The sequence below is a fragment of the Balaenoptera acutorostrata genome, chromosome 6 (assembly GCF_949987535.1).
Source record: "Balaenoptera acutorostrata chromosome 6, mBalAcu1.1, whole genome shotgun sequence".
NCBI lineage: Eukaryota > Metazoa > Chordata > Mammalia > Artiodactyla > Balaenopteridae > Balaenoptera > Balaenoptera acutorostrata.
In genome coordinates, this window is record NC_080069.1 from 119,541,161 (window position 1) to 119,562,345 (window position 21,185).

General features: G+C 56.1%; 1 protein-coding gene across 1 annotated transcript in view; it reads left to right on the forward strand.

Annotated features, from left to right (window-relative positions):
* Positions 1–4,653: 4,653 nt before the first annotated feature.
* The window catches only part of NCS1 (neuronal calcium sensor 1), a 62,796-nt gene continuing 46,264 nt past the window's right edge, over positions 4,654–21,185 (forward strand). Inside the window, exon 1 of the mRNA XM_057548837.1 lies at positions 4,654–4,862. Coding sequence (XP_057404820.1) covers positions 4,799–4,862 — 64 coding nt within the window. The 5' untranslated portion in view covers positions 4,654–4,798. The remainder of the gene's footprint in view (positions 4,863–21,185) is intronic.

Here is a 21,185-nt window from a genome sequence, read left to right on the forward strand (position 1 = left end):
AAATTTATTTATTTATTTTTGGGTGTGTTGGGTCTTCGTTTCTGTGCGAGGGCTTTCTCCAGCTGTGGCAAGCGGGAGCCACTCTTCATCGCGGTGCGCGGGCCTGTCACTGTCGCGGCCTCTCTTGCTGTGGAGCACAGGCTCCAGACGCGCAGGCTCAGTAATTGTGGCTCTCGGGCCCAGCCGCTCCGCGGCATGTGGGATCTTCCCAGACCAGGGCTCGAACCCGTGTCCCCTGCATTGGCAGGCAGACTCCCAACCACTGCGCCACCAGGGAAGCCCTGTCGCAGGGCTTTAAATTCCATCTCTGCCAGGATGACTCCCCAGCTGATCCCTGCAGCCTGGACCTGTCCCTGAACTCCAGGCGCCTGTATCACCTGCCTCTTCGGCATCTCCACTTGGATGTCTAATAAGCCTCCCATACCTCACACGTCCAGAACCGGACTCCTGCTCTTTCCCCCTGCAAACCTGGCCACTCCCCATGGTAGCAAATGGAACCCATTCTCCCAGTGGCTCAGGTCAAAATCCTTGGCCTTGATTCCTTTCTTTCTTTGTCTCACACCCTTACCCAATCCATTCAGGTATCCTGCCGTCTCTGCCTTCAAAATATAACCGAGCCTAACCAGTTCTCTCTACGTCCTCGCTGCCACGCTGGACCCGGCCACCACCGCCCCAGCTGATGATACTGTGACCTCCCAAGGGTCCCTGTTTCCCCCCCACCTGCCTGGAGTCAGTGTGCAGCAGCCCAGGGATCCGGCTAAGTACCAAGAGATCCCTGAGTCTGACCTCATCTCCCATCTCTGCCTCACTCTCTAAGCCCCACCTTGCTGCGCCCCTGCCAGGCCACACACAGGCCACCAGGCTCCACTGCAGGGCGTCCCCTCCTTCGGGTCCTTGTTCAGAAAGCACCTCTTCAGTGAGGGCTCCCTGCCAGTAAACATCTCACAGCTCCCACCCCAGCACCTGCCATCCGCCTTCCCTGCCTTATTGTTGTATTTCACCTCTGACATTATATATTTTACTCATGAATTTTGTTTATGCTTATATCACTCTGCCCTCATTAACTGTACACTCCACAACAGCAGGAGTTTCGTCTCTATCCTGCGGGCCCGGCACATAGTAGGTGCTCGTAAATATTTGCTGAATGACGGAGTGAATCTGTGAAGCCCGCAGGAAGCTCCCCGCCCCCACAGGAGTTTCTGTGTATGGTTCACAGCCTTTCGTGGAGTTTGTCACCAGTGTGATTTGGGGACCAATGTGGGGCAGACAGGGGAGGGGGAGGTCCCTGAGCCCCCTGAGGAAATGGACCACGTTGGTCACGGTGGTGTCCCCAGCGCTCAGCACAGTGCCTGGCATGTAGACAGTGGGCAAGAAATACAGGAGGAGCACCTGGATTTGGGGCTTTAATTGCTACTGCTGTCACTGTCGTCCCAACTAGGCCATGGTCCCCTTGCTGGCTCTCCCTCCTCCCAGGCAGGACGCTCAGGCTGGGCTGGCCAGCTCTAAACCCCTCACCGCGGGTCCCTCCCTACTTTCCATTCCTAGCCAGTCCTCATGGTTGGGACATCCTGTTCCCAAGTTTAAACCAGGTCCCTCCAACTGTGGGCCCAGCTCTTGGGGTCCGTACCCTCCTCACTTCCTTGACAGAATGAGCTCTAGCAGGCCAGCAAGTGTACCCCTCTCTGAAGGCTTCCTGGGGCTGGGGCCTCGACCCAGGAAAGGCCTTCAGGGGAAAGGCTGGAATGGGGCGTGTCTGGGGGGAGGAGGAGGCATTTGGGGGTTGAGAAGCAGGCCTTCTGTCTCCCCCGTTCCTCCGGGCTTCCCGGATCCCCTGAGGTCTGAACACTGTGCCAAAGTGGGGACAAAAAGAGACCCTGCCCACCACCTCATCCCTGCGGCCCTGAGGAGGGCGGCCTCTTCCTGCCATGCTCTGTCCACCCCCAGGCCCCCAGCACCGGTGTCCTTCCTCCCTCAGCCCTTCACTCATTCACAGAGGTTTGCTGAGTGGCCACTGCAAGTCAGGTGCCTTCTAGGTGCTGGAGATTCAACTACAAATAAGAAAGAATCCCTGCCCTCGGGGGGCTCATACTCTAGCTGAGGAGACAGCAAAACACAACGAAAATATGTAATGAAATCTGTGATATTGTTTGTTCTTCTTTCTCTAGTTCCTTTAGGTGTAAGGTTAGATTGTTTATTTGAGATTTTTCTTGTTTCTTGAGGTAGGCTTGTATAGCTATAAACTTCCCTCTTAGAACTGCTTTTGCTGCATCCCATAGGTTTTGGATAGTAGTGTTTTCATTGTCATTTGTCTCTAGGTATTTTTTGATTTCCTCTTTGATTTCTTCAGTGATCTCTTGGTTATTTAGTAACGTATTGTTTAGCCTCCATGTGTTTGTGTTTTTTACATTTTTTCCCCTGTAATTCATTTCTAATCTCATAGCGTTGTGGTCAGAAAAGATGCTTGATATGATTCCAATTTTCTTAAATTTACTGAGGCTTGATTTGTGACCCAAGATGTGATCTATCCTGGAGAATGTTCCGTGCGCACTTGAGAAGAAAGTGTAATCTGCTGTTTTTGGATGGAATGTCCTATAAATATCAATTAAATCTATCTGGTCTGTTGTGTCATTGAAAGCTCGTGTTTCCTTATTAATTTTCTGTTTGGATGATCTTTCCATTGGTGTAAGTGAGGTGTTAAAGTCCCCCACTATTATTGTGTTACTGTCGATTTCCTCTTTTATAGCTGTTAGCAGTTGCCTTATGTATTGAGGTGCTCCTATGTTGGGTGCATATATATTTATAATTGTTATATCTTCTTCTTGGATTGATCCCTTGATCATTATGTAGTGTCCTTCCTTGTCTCTTGTAACATTCTTTATTTTAAAGTCTATTTTATCTGATATAAGTATTGCTACTCAGCTTTCTTTTGATTTCCATTTGCATGGAATACCTTTTTCCATCCCCTCACTTTCAGTCTGTATGTGTCCCTAGGTCTGAAGTGGGTGAAAACCATAATTCAAAAAGACACATGCACCCCAATGTTCATTGCAGCACTATTTACAATAGCCAGGTCATGGAAGCAACCTAAATGCCCATCGACAGACGAATGCATAGAGAAGTTGTGGTACATATATACAATGGAATATTACTCAGCCATAAAAAGGAACGAAATTGGGTCATTTGTTGAGACGTGGATGGATCTAGAGACTGTCATACAGAGTGAAGTAAGTCAGAAAGAGAAAAACAAATATCATATATTAACGCATGTATGTGGAACCTAGAAAAATGGTACAGATGAACCGGTTTGCAGGGCAGAAGTTGAGACACTGATGTAGAGAACAAACGTATGGACACCAAGAGGGGAAAGCCGCGGGGGGGGGTGGGGATGGTGGTGGGATGAATTGGGCGATTGGGATTGACATGTATACACTGATGTGTATAAGATGGATGACTAATAAGAACCTGCTGTATAAAAAAATAAATAAAATTAAATTAAAAAAAAAGAAATCTGTGATAGTTGCTAAAGAGAAAAACGATAAAGCTCAGAAGGGGACAGAAGAGGTCCCAACATGTTCACATTGGAGATGGGGTGGCCCTGGAAGCCCACGTAGACTCTCTCCCTCACCATACACTTACCCCACCCCCCATCCCTTGCCTCTGTCCATCCAGGTGGAGCCCTGGCCACTGGTCTGGGCCACGGCTCCTGCCCAGAGCGCCCCTCCACACTGAGGCCAGAGAAGCAGAGAAAGCAGATCTGACCCTGTTACCTCCTTGCTTAAATCGCAGAGGCCCAGCTCCTTGGGGCGAGCGCAGGCCTGTCCCCACTGGTCCTTGCCCTTCTCTCTGGCCTCACATCATACCCCGGGCTGTGCGTGGAGTCCCGTGCACGGAGAGGAGCTCTCCCTGGGGTTCAGGCCTCCTTCCCTCCTCCAGGTTTTCTGGGCCTTGAACACGTTCCCAACCACCCTCCCTCCCTCCCCCCCGGGCTTGGAGGTCACCTTCCCCAGGCCGCGGTAGGTGCACCCCCCTTCCCCCCCCCCCCCCCCGCCACCACATGTGACATCCTGCAGAGCCGTGTCCTCCCCTCCCGCCCCGCCCCATCAGGGCTGGGACCGCGCCTGGCCTGCTCCCTGGCTGCCCCAGCGCCCAAGAAATCCGTGTCGAATGAATGAATTTCGCCAAGCCGAGCCTCAGCCTCATTCACGTCAGATCTTCCGGGCCCTCCCCCGCCCGGCTCCGCCCTAGTGGGGGGGGCGGAGCGCCGCGGGTCGCCGCGAGGGAGGTGGAGGGGTGACCTCGTCCTCCCGCCCGGGGACCGATGAGGCCGGGGGCGCCCCTCTGCGAGCTTGGCTTGGCGCTCGCGGGGTCGCCGTTCCGCGGGCGCAGGCCCGGCCGGGCGGGTGCGGGGCGGGAGGTGGCGCCGGGCGCTGAGTGGCGGCTCCGGGTCCACCCCTGGCGCGCCGGTGCGGGCGGGAGGCGGGAGGCGGGGAGCGCAGGGGCGGCGGCGAGAGGGAGCGCAGCAGCGAGCATGTGCCGCGGAGCTCAGTAACCAGGGACGACCGCGGCGACACCGCGGCCGCGTCGGCGCCCAGCCCAGCGCAGCTCCGCGCCGCGGCGCCCGGAGAGGGCGGCGGCCGGACGGCCCGGGCCTGCCCAGCGGCTGCCCCGCGCCGCGAGCTGCAAACAAAGGCGCGGCCCCGGCCCGCCGGCCCCCCGCGCACCCCGCCCCAGCCCAGCCACTCCCGCTGGGCGCCCCGACGGGGTCCGGCCCGGGGCGCGGGGGCCGCGGCCGCCGAGGATGGGGAAATCCAACAGCAAGTTGAAGCCTGAAGTTGTGGAGGAGCTGACCAGGAAAACCTACTGTGAGTGCGCGCGCCGAGACCCCCGCCCAGCGCTCCCGGGCGCTGCCTCCGCCCCCTCGCGCCCCTCCCCCCACGCGCGGTCACCACCCCCACCCCACCCCCCGCCCCGCGTCCTCTCGGGGCCCGCTCTCCGCTCCCCACGACGCCGCCACCCTGCCTCGGCCATCCGCTGCCCTGCACCCGCCCCGGGCCCCTCGGAAGCTCCCGGCCGCGCCCCCAGCCCTACACCTGGCCCTATTGTTCTAGGACAGCCCCCCAACCACGCGCGCCCGGGACGTGTGCCGCCTGTCCGCGTGCGCGGGACCACCCCCGGGCCCGGAGGGAAGCCCCCAGCCCCCCCTCCCCGGTCCCCCTCCCTGCAGAGCTGTCCAAAAGGGCAGGAGTGTGCAAGGGCGAGGGGCGGAGAGGGGGCGCCTGCTTGCGAGGTGGCTCCGGCTGCGCGGAACCGACTGGCACGAGCGCAGCGGGGCGGGTGATTCATGCATCACGATGCCGCCGCCACTGCCGCTGCCGCCGCCGCCGCCGCCGCCGCCGCCGCTGCTGCTGCGAGGTTGGCCTGTCGCCCCCTCGCTGGCCCTGATCATGTGTGGTGGGGTGGCGAGACCTGTCAGAGAGCTCATGGCAGCGGCAGCGGTGAAGGGTCCTGGGCGCCCTCTTGGCTGCAGGGTTTATAGGCTGAATTCTCCTCTGGCCCTGATTGCACCTTCCCAGCTTCTATCTGTATCTACCAAGCCGGCAAATGGGTTTCTACAGCCCTGGGTGATCTGGTCCATCTCATCTTTTAACCGTCTGGGGCACCCCTGAGAGGAGGGTCTGTCAATTTCAGATTTCTCTAGATTTGTCCCAGTGTGTCTCTCTCCACGTGCCCAACTTCACAACTCTCCGGTCACCTCACCTCTCCAGTTTCTCTGTACCAGACTTCTCCCTTCCCTGCAAGCCTCTTGGAGATGTCCCAGCATGCCAAGGGTTAATGGCACTGGGTCCTGACCACACGGTCTTTCTTTTAGGGTCTTTCTTTTGGGGGATCGGAGGAGGACTGCTGAGTGGTCTGGAAGGGCTTCTGCCTGGGGATCTGACTTGGAACGGGGCAGGGGCTTTGGGCTTGGGTTGGGATTCTGAGCCCGTACCTGGGCGGCTGCGTGGGTCCAGCCGCTCTGTGCCCTCCCTGGACGGAGGCAGATTGACCGCCACCTCCACGCGTTGATGGAGGCTTGGGAGGCAGCTTGTGATGGTGCATTGCACAACCTCTGCTCGCCCCTCCCCCCACTCCATTGGTCTTCTGGGCACGTTTGCAGGTCTGTCCAAGCCCACACTTCAGCTCCATGCCCCTCGCCCGCATGTGCTGGGATTGAAGGGGTCTTTCCTGAGTGGGTGCTAGCCCACTGGGAGGTACTGGCCCCTCTCCAGTGGAATTCTGCAGCAAGGTGCTCACATCCCAGCAGCTGCTCCTTGAAGGGCTGAGGCCCTGAGGACCAGGGACTCCGTCCTTGCTGCTCTTACCTTCTTTCCAAGGTGGGTAGGTGGCCCTTCCCAGTTTGGCTGCTGTTTTGTGAGATTTGCTGGGCCTTCCTTCAGGCTCTGTCCAGCTGCGGCCCGTAGCTGTCAGCAGGCAGGCTGCACACGGGGCTTCCCGGGCCCCTGGGCTTGGGGAGGCAGAGGGTCCAGTGGGTTTCAAAGGAGGGGTGAGCTTGGGCAGCACCGGGGTGTCTCCATCACCTGCGAGCTGAGTGAAGCCAGGTTTCCTGCTTCTGGAGCACATCACGCACCAAGCTCCTTGCCTCCCTGACGCGTTCAATCCTCACAGTAATTCCGGGACCCAAGATCCCAGGGCCCGTCAGCAGGCGGTGCCAGGACTCGAACTCAGGCCTGTCTGGCCCCCAAGTTAAGCCCCTTGAGAGACCTCAGAGCTCACGCTGAGAAATCCGGAGGGGCTTTTCTTCTGTGTGTCCCTTTCCGATTTCTAAGCCCACGATGGTGGCCTCTGGGTTGGGAAGGCACCTGGGGCGGTCATTTTGTCCATCGCCCTCTCTCTGGGCAGATCTGTCAACTTTGGGAGAAGATGAGTCAACAAGGCCTTGTTAGGAATCAGGCCCATGGTGCTGGGCTGGGCCGGGCTATTTTAAAAGGCCTTTGGAACAGTTTCGATGAGGGAGAGAGTGAGCCGGGTACTTTTCCTCTAGGGCTCTTATTGGGTTTGGGCTGATGGAGGTCGTGGTGGGCTCATGGGACTCCTGTCTATCTCCCTTGCTGATGTCGGCTCCCTCAGGGCAGGCCCTTCCCTGTCGGGTTGCGTTGGCACTTAGTAGGGCCACAGGTATCTGTTGATTGAAAAGTCTCCCGGCAGGAACAGCAGGAAAAGCCTCGAGCCTGTTCTAAGGCCCCAGATGGGCCTCCTTTGACCGGGGCGTGAAGCCGTCAGCTCTTTGTTCAAGGGGTTCTGTGTGTTGTACAGGGTCAAGAGAGGAGCGCTTAGGAAGGACTCTCAAATGTCAGAATCTCCTGGAGGGTCCGTTAAACACCAAGGTGCCTGGGTCTGGTTGCCCTCCCAGATTTCCGATTCTTAGAGTCTGGGCCGGGCCCAGGAATTTGTACCCTTAACGAGTGTTTGTCATGCAGACCTTGGTTCTGAGGAGTCCCAGTTGAAGACCCACAACTGGTTCTGGGAGTCCTGGCATGTGTAAGCATTCCCCGGTGGCCTAGGCCACCTCGGCATCCCACAGCCAACCACAATGCCGAGGGGGGCCCAGAGGGGAGCCCCAGATGTTCAGCCCAAGTCAGTGCTGGCCGCCATCCTTGGTGGTGAGTCTCGTGCTCTCTGGAAAAGACTGTCTTGGTGATCTGTGTGTGTGAGGAATCAGGAGGAGTTCTCAGAGCTCCAACCGTGTGGCCCTCCCTAGGCATATCTGGATTCAGCCTAGCTAAACCTCTCTGTCATTCAGCCTTAACACTGCAGAGCAGATTTTTTTCCCTCCCCTGCAGAAAAGATTTTGTAAGTCATCAGCGCCCCGTAACCCAATCCTCACCCTCCCCGGCGCAGTTCACATCCAGGGGCAGCAGGAGGTTTGCGAGAGGTGGAGGCCCCGCCCAGCCGGGACTCATCAAGCAGTGCTCGGTGTGGCCAGCAGCCCGGTTTCTGTGAGGTCTGGCCCACTTTTGTGCAGTTTGTTGGTGAGGATATTGTCATCCCTGTGTGCCCAGGCTGTGGGACAGGCCAGCCCTTCACCTAACTGAGCCTCAGTTTCCTCATCTGCAAAATGGGTGTGCTCATGGTCCGTGACTCCAAGGGCATGTAAGGAGGCAACAAGATGATTCACATACAGCAGAGTATAAGGCGTATGGTAAGCGGTCCCTGATGCGTGACACACACTTGTCAAGGATGCAAGGATGCGTGTTAGCGATCGTTATTAACACGTTGTTTTGACTACAGAATTCGGCTTCATCCCGAACTGGTCGTAAATATATCTTGTGAGCAAAGTTCATCTCCCCATGAAGGAACCTTCCTACGGCCCTGGTCTTTGTGCCTGGCACTCAGGAGGCATGGAAAGATGGGACTTTTGGTTTGCCCGAATCTTAGCAGGTTCTTGTTTTACCTGCTGCAGTCTCTCCCCCACCCCCATCCCACTTGTTAATTTTGAGGCTGCCCTGACTTGCCCTTCACTGTGCTCACTCTGTCCTGGGCACAGAGATGGAGATGTGAACGAGAGAGATGTAATTCCTGCCCTCAGGTGGAAACTAGCCAGGTCATCCGGAAAACCGAGCTTGTGGGGCTCAAGCCATTTGTCGTGGTCTGAGCTGCATCCGTTTAAAGACTTCTGGGCCAAGCCAGCCAGCCCCAAGAGGCAGAAGCCTCCACCCTCTCTCCCCCTTATTCTCTCCCCGTGGTGCTCACGGCTCTCCCCACAGAGCCTCCTTCCAAAACTCAGAGGAAGTCACCTCCTCCCTGCTGCTCTTGGTCAGTGCAGGCTCTGCCTTGACCTTGCTTGCCAACCTTCGGTCTCTTCGGCCTTTCCCCTGATGCCAAAATGGTGGAGGGAGGAGCATCTGGTTGGGGGGTGGTCAGGGTAGCCAGCAGCTAAAGCGTCTGCGGCCCAGAGCAGAGAAGGGGACCCCCAGGGGTCTGGTTGGGAGATGCTGGATGTCACCAGTCTCTCTGGCTTTGGGAAGGGGCCCATGAGGGTCCCTTCCTATAGGATAAGGAATACTCCCTGATTGGTGCTTCCCCCACCCAACTCTGCTCTACCAGGGAGGGCAAGACATTGCCTTGGGGGGAGGCAGTATCTGGCACCCATCTTAAGATAAATGAGCGAGTTGGGGTGTGGAGGGCCCCACAGCGGGACAAGGGATAAGCCACCCAGGAGAGGGAAGGCCCTGAGGGAGGGAGGCGGCTTCTGCGATCCCTCTGCATCCTGTGTGCATGCGGGTGAGACCAAGGAGGCCGCTCCCTGACTCCACTGAAGGCTAAACAGAGCAGCAGCAGGAGGAACCGAGGTTAGACTGTTAAAGCTGGGTTGGGCAAGAAATATCAAGCCTGTTGTAAACTCAGTATCCTGGAGAATGGGCTGGGTCCTCACTCGGGCTCTGTGACCTTGGGCAAGTTGCTTACCCTCTCTGAGCACCAGTTTGCTCATCTGCAGTACCTGCCCACGTGACTCTGTGGATCTAAAGGGGAGAGGGCTTGGAGGTCCGAGCGTGAGCCAGAAGGGGAGGGGGCACTGTTTAGCCACAGAGTCTCAGGGAGGGAAGTAGACCCTGGGGACCAGATGCGCTGGGGTTCTGGCCCTTTCCGTGGGCAAGCCCCGTCTCATGGAGCTTCACTTTCCTCCTCTGGAAAACAGGCATCACGGGGGCCCCAGAGGTGGGAGGAATCAGCGCACTTGAAGGGTTTAGCATGGTGCCTGGTTCTGGGGGGACCCTTTAAACCTCTCCCGGTGGCAGCTGATCCTCAGAGGCAAGTCCTCTGTCCTCCAGAGCAGGACGGGCCCACTGGTTTACAGCCCCCCTTGTTGAGAGAAGCAGAGGTCAGAGAGGGGCAGGGACTCCCCCGGGGCCCCGAGCCCAGGCCTCCTCCAAACAACTCTTCTGGCTCTTTCTGCACCCTTCAGCTCCATCCACCCCCATCCCCACCCTAGAGACTTCTGGCATGTCACATCTCACAGTGTCAGGTGAGAGCCCTTCCTCCTGGCCGCGGCCTTGGGATTGGGCCCAGACTCCTCTGCTCCCAAGGCCAGGCCTGAGCCCCTCTGGGGCAGATGCAGCCGGCCAGCGCACTGGGCTCACGCCATCCCTCACCAAGGGCTCCAGAGGCCGTAGGAAGGGTTTTGGACATTTTCCGAGATGGGCGGGGCCGGGGGGGCCGTCTGTGGATGGAGGTGGTGGAGATGTTAGATTTGGGTCTGGATATCCTTTTAGCACGTAGTCCCAAGTATGGAGGGGGTTGGAATCAAGGCCGGGTGATCATGGTGATAAATTGGGGGTATCACTGGGGGTGGCATCAAGGACAGATCCTACATATATTTAGGAGGAAGACTCAATAGGACTTGGTACATAAGTTTCATTACCTTGTAAATTTGGGATTATATACTTTTTAACTTTTCAAAATCTGACAACTGTGAACGTTTGCCCATGATTTTTTAATGGTGCATCATATGAATGCAACATATTTTATTTAATCCCTGGCCATTGGACATTTAGGTTGGTTTTTTTTCGCCCCAATATAAACAGTGCTTGAGAATCATCTTTGTACTAAATCTCGGCATGAACATCTTTGTAGTAAATCTTTGCACATGTCTCTTCTTGAAGATAAATTTCCCCAAATGAAGTTGTGGTATTAAAGGCTGGGAACATCTTAAAAGACTTTTGATTGAAAAATTGTTCAATTGCTCTCCACAAAGTATGTTCCCATTTATATTTTCAGCAAAAGTGGATGAGAGAGTGCCTATTTCCCTGCATTCTTGCCAGCACTGAGTGTTATTGTTTTTCTTAATAATTGCCAACCTGATGAGGAAGAAAAGAGTAGCTCACTGTTTCAATATTCATTTCTTTGATTAGTATGAAATAAAATCCTGGAATCTTGAGCTAGAGGAGACTTTGGGGTCATGTAGTCCAAAGTCCTCGTTTTACTAATGGACCAGTCGAGTACCAGAGAGGTGAAGTATCTCTCCCAGGGTCACATGGCAAATACACGGGGCAGGTTGACTCCTGTCGGGTGCCTCCCATGGTACCGTGATGGGTTGGCTGCTGGGGTGGAGATGAGGATGTCTGGCTTTCTTCATTGAAGCTGATAGGGTTCATCTTGTCCTAAATCTCTCTTGCTCTCAAGTAAGGAAAAAAAAAAACAGTATAAATTGAAAAGAGGTTCCTCCTTACTGTCATCATGAGATGAAACACTTTGCACAAGTGGTCTATCTACCACGGCAGAGATCGTCATAAATTAACACGCCAAGTTTCCAGGTAATGTGAAATTGGGGTCAGGTTCCCGGCCGGGGGTGGGACAGCAGAGTGGTGAGGGCTCAAGGGCCAGCTTGCCTGCCATGTGACCCTGGGGAGCCCCTCACCCTGCTGAGCTCTGGGTGCCAGGTGTGTGCTGTTGGCAGGCACAGGGACCGACACCTAGTAAGTGCTCAGGAAATGTCCTCACAGGAATGGGGCTGCTTGGCCGTCAGAGTCGGGGGACCGTTCACGGCCACCCCCCTGGGAGGTAACAGGGTGAGCTGTCACGGGCCCTCGGCTGAATTGGGAGTGAATGGTAAATGCAGACGGCGTCTGTGTTTGGCCTGGCTGCTAGCTGTGTTGTTCTGGGAGCTGGGGAGGGCGGGCCGGCTCCGGAGTGCTGGGTTTTGGGATCCTGCGTGGACGCGGGCCTGGAGGACTGGAGACACACCTGCTTGGGGTTCTGTCCCAGAAGCACCGCAGCCTGGACGGTGACTTTAGAATCACTAGTCCCCCCTGGGCCTCACTTTCCCGCTCTGTACAATATTCAGATTGCCAGATGGTGAGACTGCCGTGGGGCGGTTCCTCCTGGGCCCCAGGGACGGAATGTGCTCGGGCTCCTGTGTCTGATGACTTGGACTCTCTGGCTGGCTCAGCCACAGGCAAGTCTTTCGTCTCTTGATGCCTCAGTTTTCTCATCTGTGAGTTTGAGATCATAATACCCTCATAACACGGGGCTGTTGCGTGCGAGGTTAGAAACAGCAGAGACACTGAATTTGGTGGCTTGGGTGCTCCCCGTAGCTCATCAGTGGTGATGGAGACCCCGTAACCAGCAATGAGTAAGGATCAGGGGCTGTCGCCTCGGCTGGAGTCTGGCATTAAGCACGCCAGCCCAGCTCCGCGTTGATGTGTTCGTCACCCACTCCTCCCAGGAGCCGTGCATGGTCCCCACTTTACAGGTAAGGAAACTGAGGCTCAGAGGGGACCAGCACCGGCTCAGGGCCGCACATCTGGTGAGTGGTGCGGGGGAAGTTGACCCTGGGCTGTGATGAGGGGCCCCGTGCAGGTGGGGGGCGCCGAGAAGCTTCGGTGCAGGTGTGCGGGTGAGCGTGAGTGAGTGTGGGTGTGCAGCCCTGGCTCACGTGGGCACACTCCGAGTGTGAGAGACGGGGTCGTGGCATGTGTCAGGAATGAGCGGCACATTGGTGAGTGTGAGGGCAGGTCTGAGCAGGTTGTAATGTAGGTGTGCAAGGGGCACTCAGGTGGGAGGCACAGACAGGCCGGGCCCTGGATCAGAGGCTGATTGCTCAGCTGCCTGCCCTGGGGCCAGGTGACGTGGCTGCCACACCTCGCCCCTTCTGCCCTGGCCTCGATGGTCTCTGGGAGCCCCTCTGCCCTCGAGCAGTGGGGAAATATCACTGGGAGGAGTGACAGTGATGATGGCTCTTGTTTACCAAGTGGGCACTTGGTGCCAGGAGTGTTGAGTACAGATTTTCCCTCCTGTGTTCTCACCACAGCCCTGGGAGGAGGAACTATTATGCCCATTTTACAGATGAAGAAAAGGAGGCCCGGGCAGGTTCAGGGACATGCCCAAGGCCTCCCACCCAGTCAGTGGCCAAGCTGGGGCTCAGGCTTAGACCTTTGTCTTGCCAAAGCCATGCCCTTCCCACCCCATGCCCACCTCCCATGGCCTCTGTGAACCTTGTAACCTTAGAGCTGCTGCCAAGAGTAGTGAGTGTCCCATCACTGGAGGCATTCAAGCAACTGCTGGAGTGTCAGACACTGCCAGGCGTCCTGGATTCCTGGGCCGGATGTGAGGTTGGATGGTGGGGTGGTAGGATCCTTCCAGCTGGGAACACACAGCCCTACTGGTCTTTTTTTTTTTTTTTTTTTTTTTTTTCTTTTTTTGGCCACGCCGTTGCAGCTTGCAGGATCTTAGTTCCCCGACCAGGGATTGAACCCGAGTCCTCGGCAGTGAAAGTGCGGAGTCCTAGCCACTGGGCCGCCTGGGAATCCCCAGCTCTACTGGTCTTGCTGTTCTGATTCCTGCAGGGGACTGGGGGCAGCCTCACTTGGCTTCCTCTGGGATGGAGGCAGAGTCGAGGCCTTCAGTAAGGTGACAGGAGAAGGGTCGTGACAAGTCCCGGTAGCATCACTAGGAGTGTACAGTGGGCTGGGCCGCACCCAGGCCTCTGAGGCTTTCTCAGCCTTTGCCCCATCCGGGGGGGGGGGGCCTTGGGTGCTAAGGTGCAGCCCGAGGATGAGGCCGTGGAGGCCCAGAGTGCCCCGGCCATCCTGCCCTGCCCGTGCCTGGCGTGGCCTGGGCGCCTCAGGAAGTGTCTGTTGGACAAGGGAGAGACCGAGTCCTCACGGGTGCCGTGCGGGGCTCAGAGGCACAGTGACAGAGAGGACCTGGGGGGCTGGAGGTCTGGTAGCAGTGTCCTGGGGGACTGCAGGCGCCCTGAGGGTAGGGACACATCTGGTGGATTTGGGCGTTTGTTCAGTGCCCAGCCGGGAGCTGCGCACGGTGCAGGCCTGGGAATGCCTCTGGGTAAGGCTTGGGCTTTCCAAAGTGCTTGTCCATGTGTTGCTTTGTTTTGCTTCTCTGCTGACCGGGGCGGGGCCCACCTGTGTCCCTGACCTGCAATCTGATGGGGGTGGGGAATTGCCAGGGAGCTAAGAGTCTGGGGTCCTGGTTCCAGGTCAATTCGCTGTGGCTGCGCCTCTCAGGGTCTCAGTGTCCCCATCTGTCCCACTCTCAGTGATATGGATGTCACCTTTTCTCAGCCCCAGGGAACCCTGACGGTGCCCTCTAGGAGGCCGTGCTCCCCACCAAGGGAGTCTGGGTTGGGGGTGCCCAGGATGGGTTCAGGGCAGCTGCTGGCCCTGGCACTCCTGGTCTCATGAGGGGGCCCCAGGAAGCTGGCAGGGCATCCAGACCGCCGTGCTCCGGATTCCCTGGCAGGGGAGAAGGAGGAGAGCAGGGGAGAAGGAGGAGAGCAGGGGAGAAGGAGGAGAGCAGAGGAATGTGGCTTTGAGGAATGTTTAACCCAAGGCAGAAATAGCACTCTGCATTTTTTATTTCAGGCTTGGGTTTTCAGCTAGGAAGTGGGCTCAGAGCGCCATTCTCTCTTTCTCCAGGCTCCACCAGCTCCCCCACTGCTCTGGCCTTTTGGGGACAGGAAGTGGCCTCTTTTTTTTTTTTTTTGAAGTAAGAAACTGCTGTGGGAACCAGAAAGGACCCTGGATTTGGAGGCAGACAGAGCTAGGTTCAAATCCCCTGTTCTCTACTTCCCAGCCCTGTGATCACTTCCTACCCTGAACCCCTGCTTTCTCTTCTAGGGAACTGGGGGGAGGGGGACGGCAGCTGAGATGGCTTGCTGGTAGTGTCAGGAATTCCTCCTCAGGGACCAGCTGGGCCTGGGTACAGAGCCCAGCTCCTCTCATCAGCTCTGGGATCTTGGCCAAGCCCTTTCCTATTGAGCTTCCTCACTTCATCTGTAAAATGGGCAGATGGTGCTAACCCCGCCTCCCAGGATGGTGGATGGAATGAGTGTGAAAATATTGGCAAAAGGGCCTGGTACGTGCTAGGCTCTTGAAATCCCTCCTCTGAGTCCTGGTGGCCTCATACATAAAATGGAAAAACGCCTCCTGCGGGCCTGCTGCGGGAGAAATGAGGGTCCTCACCTGGGCGAGGGGCAGCTGAGACCGCCTTCCATCTGACCTTCTGTTTGCCTCGTTCCTCTGACCCTGAGCAGGACCCACCCCCGCCCACACTCAGCTTGCATCAGGGCCCAACATCCCCTTCCATGGAGGTGCCCTGGGCCCAGCCAGTGCCCGCCCCAGACCTGGTGGTGAGGACCTGTTTAACCCACCTTCTTGCCGTTCGGCTGTGAACGCCGTGAGGGTGGGGCGCGTCTGGTTTCACGGTTCACTGCTGCATCCCTGCTCCTAGGACAGAGCCTGGAGCACATTTGTTGGAATGAAGGAAAAAACAAATCCATAAACAAACAAGCTAATGAGTGAACGACATTTCTTTTTTTTTTTGGCCACGTGACATGTGGGATCTTAGTTCCCCGACCAGGGATCGGACCTGCGTCCCTGGCAGTGGAAGCGCGGAGTCTTAACGCCACCAAGGAAGTCCTTAAACGACGTTTCTTCTCATCCATCTCGGGTCTTTGCTTTCCATTTGTCTGGCCTCCTCCTACCTCCTGGCCTGGGTGATGAGGGGCTTAACACATCTGCGGGGGGCGGGGCGGTCCTCAGACGTCAGGTTCTGGGAGGCTGGGCCTCAGCAGGTGAGGCTTAGTAAAGACCCCAGCCTCTCTCAGCTTCTGGGGCTGGGGAGCCGAGGAGCGGTCCAGCCAGCCAGCTTGGCCCCTCCTCCCAGGCCCCTCCTGCTCCTTTCTCTTTGTAGGAACCAAAAGATTCCTGTTCAAAGGCAGGAGATGGGGCTATTTTTGGCACCGTGGGGGAAAAAGCAAACGCTTCCCTTCTGTTCAAAAATATATGGTGTATGTGCTGGGCAGGGAAGGAGCTAGACGAGCTCAAAGCCTGTGCTGGCAGGGCTCCTGCCCCCCGGCACCCGTCGCCCTGCCACCCTCCGTGGCTCGGTAGCCTACACGGCCACGTTGGGTGATTATTGTTTCCAGACTGCCTATGATGAGGCCCTTGCTGGGCCTGAGCAGGACGGGATCTTAATTAAAACCAACAGTGGCCGTCAAAATACAGGAGAGAGCCTGCTAGCTGCTCTCACCTTGATTCGTGTTTCCTCCGCTCTGGCTCCGTGGAGGGGGGTGAGTGGTCATGAGAAGCATTCTGGGCGCATCTTGGGGAAGGAGACCCGTTCTCTCACAGCTGGAGGCCCTGTGTACCCGTGTGGGTGAGTCTGGCCGAGGGCATCCCCGGGCCGCTCTGCCACCCCTCACTGCCTGATGCAGAAACTGTTTGTGGAACAGCTGTCTCCTGCCAGGTCCCGTGGATGCCAGGACACGAGGCACATTGGATGGATGGATTTCTGGCCCTCGTGGCATTCACAGCTTGGTGAGGAAATGACAGAGCGTTGCACAACGCTACGGGAGCCCACCGGTTCTGTGGTGCGCCTGGGAGGGCTTCTTGGAAGAGGCTGTGTTTCAGCGGAGACCCAAGGGTAGGGCTGCCGGACATATTAAACAGTTATTCATTGTTTATGTGAAATTCGAATTTCACTGGACATCCTGTGTTTTTATTTGCTAAATTTGGCAGCCCTACCTGAGGGAGAAGTAGGAGTTGAGAAGGCACAGAGAGGTTTTGGGGGCGGGGGAGGGTTTATGCGAGATGTTGAGGGTGTTTCAGACAGAAGGAACAGTGTGTTCCGGGTCTGGAGGCCTCAAGGTTGCAACTCTGAGGCCCTGGAAACCCAGAGCGGGGGCGGGAGTGTAGAGGGGATGCACGGTGAGCCAGAGGCCTAGCGGGGTAGCCCCTCGGAGGGGCCGTCTGACCAGCAGGGAGGGCCCCACCTGGAGGGCACACTGATGGGGCTAGTCTTGGGAAACAGGCAAGGTCACAGGGCACACTAGGGGAGACAGGGCCCTCCTTGGGTGAAGGAGGCACCAGTGGGCGTTCTGGGTCAGGGTCAGGGTCCAGCCTCTGGTGGGCTCTGGCCAGGCTGATGGGTGTGCGGCTGTGCCTCTCTTGGAGTCCCAGTGCCGGGGGGCTCCTCCTGCTGCCCAGGACCAGGACAGGGACCGCAAAGAGTCACTTCTGTGCCTGCCCACAGAGGTTGGGTCCGGGCTGGCCTTTGCCCTGGGCTTTTAAATGGCCAGAGCTGGAGCCGTCCCCCGCAGTGCTGCCGCCCTGGGGCACCTGGAGCTCCACCCTCCCGGGCCAAGGTGCCCTGGGATTTGTGCTCCGGAACCCCCTGGGCCCCCCGCTGGAGTCATTCCTCCCCATCTCGGCTCAGGTGCAGGCCCTGGCTGGCTGGTTACTCTCAGGAGGGGATCTGCCGCATCCTGGGCGGGAAGGGGAAGGGAGGGATGCCAGCCGTGGGGTGGGACTGGGTCCTGATGACCCCTCACTGCCTGGTTCCCATTCCAGGTACAGCCCCTGCTTATTCGTCTGTGTCCTTGTCAGGGTTCCCTGGGTCTCTCCCCGTGTGGGGGACTGTGTGCCCTTTCCCCGGCTCTGAGTGCCCCTCCGCCACCCCCATTCTGAGGTTTCCTTGCTCTAGTGGTTGTGACCTTAAGGACGGTGCCTGAGCTGTGATGAAGGCCAGCCCAGCGTGTCCCACCCCCTCCCAGGGCTGGGGATGAAGCAAGGAAGTGGGGGCTATGGGTGGGGGGAGGCAAATGCCACATGCCCCAGGACGGGGTGGGTAGGAGGAGTGGCAACTGTCCACGGCTTCCTGTAGCCCCCTCCCCTCCCAGGTGCTCACGTTATTGGCCCTGGTCATCCTGCGTCGTCTTTGGGTGCTGTGACACCTTTGTTAATAATAGTCGCAATTGCTAATATCTTGGAGCCCTTTGCTGTGCTCTGTCCCCGTAGCCAGAGGAAGCTCCACACGGCGCTTCCTCTGGCTAGTACTTTGTTCCAGAGAGATGTGGCTTCTGGTGGTCCCCTGGCCTCACCATCCTCTGTACCGTCTCTGGGTTTTGGACATCGTGCCCCACCCCCCTTGCTGGAAAGCCCTTTCTCTTTGCCTGCTGAAGTCTGATCGTCCTTTACGTGTCAGCCTAAGCGCCCTGTCCCCAGGGAGCACGCCCTGACCCCCTGCTTGGGTCGGGTTCCAGCTTTACACTTTCCCTTCTTATCACGGCAGATAATTAGACAGCTGTGTGGTCGTGTGCTGTAGGTCCGCATCTACTGTTACATCGGGGCCTCGGAGGACAGGGGTCGGGGTCTGGGTCACTGCTGTGTTCCCTGGCCCATTTGAGTGCTCAGAAATTAATTGTTGGATGAATGAAGGGGTGAAAAATCCCATTTGTTCCTTCTAACCACCCTGGAAGGAAGGTATTGTCACCACCACCATCCCCATTTTACAGGTGAGGAAACTGAGGCTCAAAGAGGTGAACTCAGTTTCTGCAGGTCACACAGGGGCTAAAGAATGACTCAATGCAGAAAAAGACCTTTCCTGTTGACCAGGTGCCTCAGGGCCTCCCACAGCCTCTGACCTTGGCAGGTGCTTGGAAAATGTTCATGAAATTGGGCTGAACCGAATCCCTGAGCACTCGGCTCGGCTCGGCTCGGCTCTGAAATGTTTGAGAGGTCCTCCACCAGGAGTCCTGAGAAAATCCCACATGCTGACCGTTTCCCAAGGTCTCAAAGGAAGCAGAAGGTGTGGTTCACTTCCTTCAGGAGTCACTACTCTTCTGGAAGATTCAGAGTCTGGCAGTAGAGATGGCTTGAACCGGGGAGTAGTTGGAGTCTTACCTTGGGGTGTGTGTGTGTGTGTGTGTGTGAGAGAGAGAGAGAGAGCCCATGTGTAGCCACCAGGGCAAGTCCATTTATTAGCCAGGAATAACTGAGTTTTAGAAAACTAAAGTAGGCATGTCTACTTTCCAACTTACCCACCTAAATCAAGCATAACACGTGCATTCTACAAGAACGAGTACACACTGAGCGCCTACTGTGTACCAGACGCTGTTCTGTGGCTGTGATGTAGGCAGACCCAGATCCTGCCCATGGAGCCCCCAATGACTGGGGCAGGACAGAATTGGAAAATCCGGGCCATCACAAAGATGAGAACAAAACCACTCCTTGTACTGTTTCTCTGACATCACTGTCATTAACATTTTCACCTGTTCCTTCTAGTCTTTTCTCTACGTATACAGCTATGGTAGGTTTTATCATCCTCAGTTTCCTGACGAGGTTCAGAGAGGTTAACTGACTTGTCCAAGGTCACACAGCCAGGACATGGGAGAGCTGGAATTTGAACCCCCACTTAGTCAAAGTAAATTGTTAATAGATCAGCAAATATTGAGGACCTTTGCTTCGGAACCCCGGTGGCCCTTTGTTGGGGATTCAGAGAAACCAAAGATTCAGTGGGACCAGACAACGAAGTTCAGGAAGCAGGCAGGACGTTAAAGAAGGTTATTCTCAGAATGTTTTTGTGTGACGTTTTAAACACTGCACTTCTGCACAAGCTCTGCAGTCACCCAGACCCTGGTTCTGGTCCCAGCTCCACTGCAGACTGACTTTGGTCCTTGGGCAAGCGGCTTCAGCTCTAAGGGCCTCAGTTTCCTGATCTGTATAATGGGATAATCAAAATCCTTGCCTCACAGCACGGTTCGGGCACTGAATGAGATTCAGGCGTGCGAAGTGCCTCGTCTAGGACGCAAACAGTCATGCCTAGTAAATGGCAGCTCTTTCGTCTTGCTATTCCTGGAAACCACAAGACGAATGACATCTTCCTGCGGTTTTACTTGAGAACATTTCGGCAAAAGTTATTTAACTTACATAGAAATTAAAATCAATGCATTTTGTAACTTTAAAGTAAAACAAACGTCTATAAATGATGGAATAGAATGCAAAATCTGCAGAAATATTTGAGCTAAAACACAAGATTTGAACTACACCTTGTTTCGGTGGTTGCCTAGACTCTGCCTCTCACTCCCAGGGGCAGGGGAACTGGCCTTCTCCCTTCAGGGGGTCTGGGGAGGGCACCTTTGGGGAGCCCTTGGACTCTTCTACCACATGGCCCTGCTCCAGGGACCAAGCGATTTCACCTACCTGTGAGCTTGTCAGAGTGAACATTTTTTTTTTTTTTAATTTATTTTTGGCTGCATTGGGTCTTCGTTGCTGCGTGCGGGCTTTCTCTAGTTGTGGCGAGCGGGGGCTATTCTTCATTGTGGTGCATGGGCTTCTCATTGCAGTGGCTTCTCTTGTTGCGGAGCACGGGCTCTAGGCGCATGGGCTTTGGTAGTTGCAGCACGCAGACTCAGTAGTTGCGGCTCGTGGGCTCTGGAGCCCAGGCTCAGTAGTTGTGACGCATGGGCTTAGTTGTTCCATGGCATGTGTGATCTTCCCAGACCAGGGCTTGAACTTGTGTCCCCTGCATTGGCAGGTGGATTCTTTTTTTTTTTTTTTTTTTTGATTTTTCTACAAAATTATTTTTAATAGTTAGAAATTCTATCATATGGATGAATCATATTTTATGTAACCAATCGATGTTCTGGGGCATTTTACAGCTATTTTAATTTTTTTTTTTAAACATCTTTATTGAAGTATAATTGCTTCACAGTGGTGTGTTAGTTTCTGCTTTATAACAAAGTGAATCAGCTACACATATACACACGTTCCCATATCTCCTCCCTCCTGCATCTCTCTCCCTCCCACCCTCCCCATCCCACCCGGCAGGTGGATTCTTAACCACTGTGCCACCAGGGAAGACCCATAGTGAACATTCTTACCCGATTTGTCAGATGAGAAAACTGAGGCTTGGAGTGGGAAATGAATCACAAAGATTCAAGCTCTATTTGGTAAATCTGAAAGTGAGAAGGGTCACAGCATCCAGGAGAAAGATGGAGCCCAGGGGCCTGGCTCTCCAGTGGAGGTACCGCCAAGGGGCACTTTGATGGGCAGGAGCCGGCTGCTCCCCAAGTCTCACGCACCCCAGTGCCTGGCCCGCAGCAGGTGCTCGGCAAGGGCTTGCCATGGCTTAGGGGTGCTTGGTGTGCGGCCCCCTTCTTGGGGATGACCATCGCCAGGCTAAAGCCTTCTTGAGTTTGGGCTCCAGAGTCAGATGGACCTGAGCTCCCACCTCCACTCCTCTGCCACTGACCATGTGACCTGGGACGAGTGCCTTTGCCTCTCAGTGAAGCCTCAGTTTCTTCATCAGTGAAGTGGGCTGTTGGGGACCCCCCACCTCTCAGCAGAAGGGCTGATGCAGCCCAAAAGCTCAGCCAGTGCAGTAGTCTG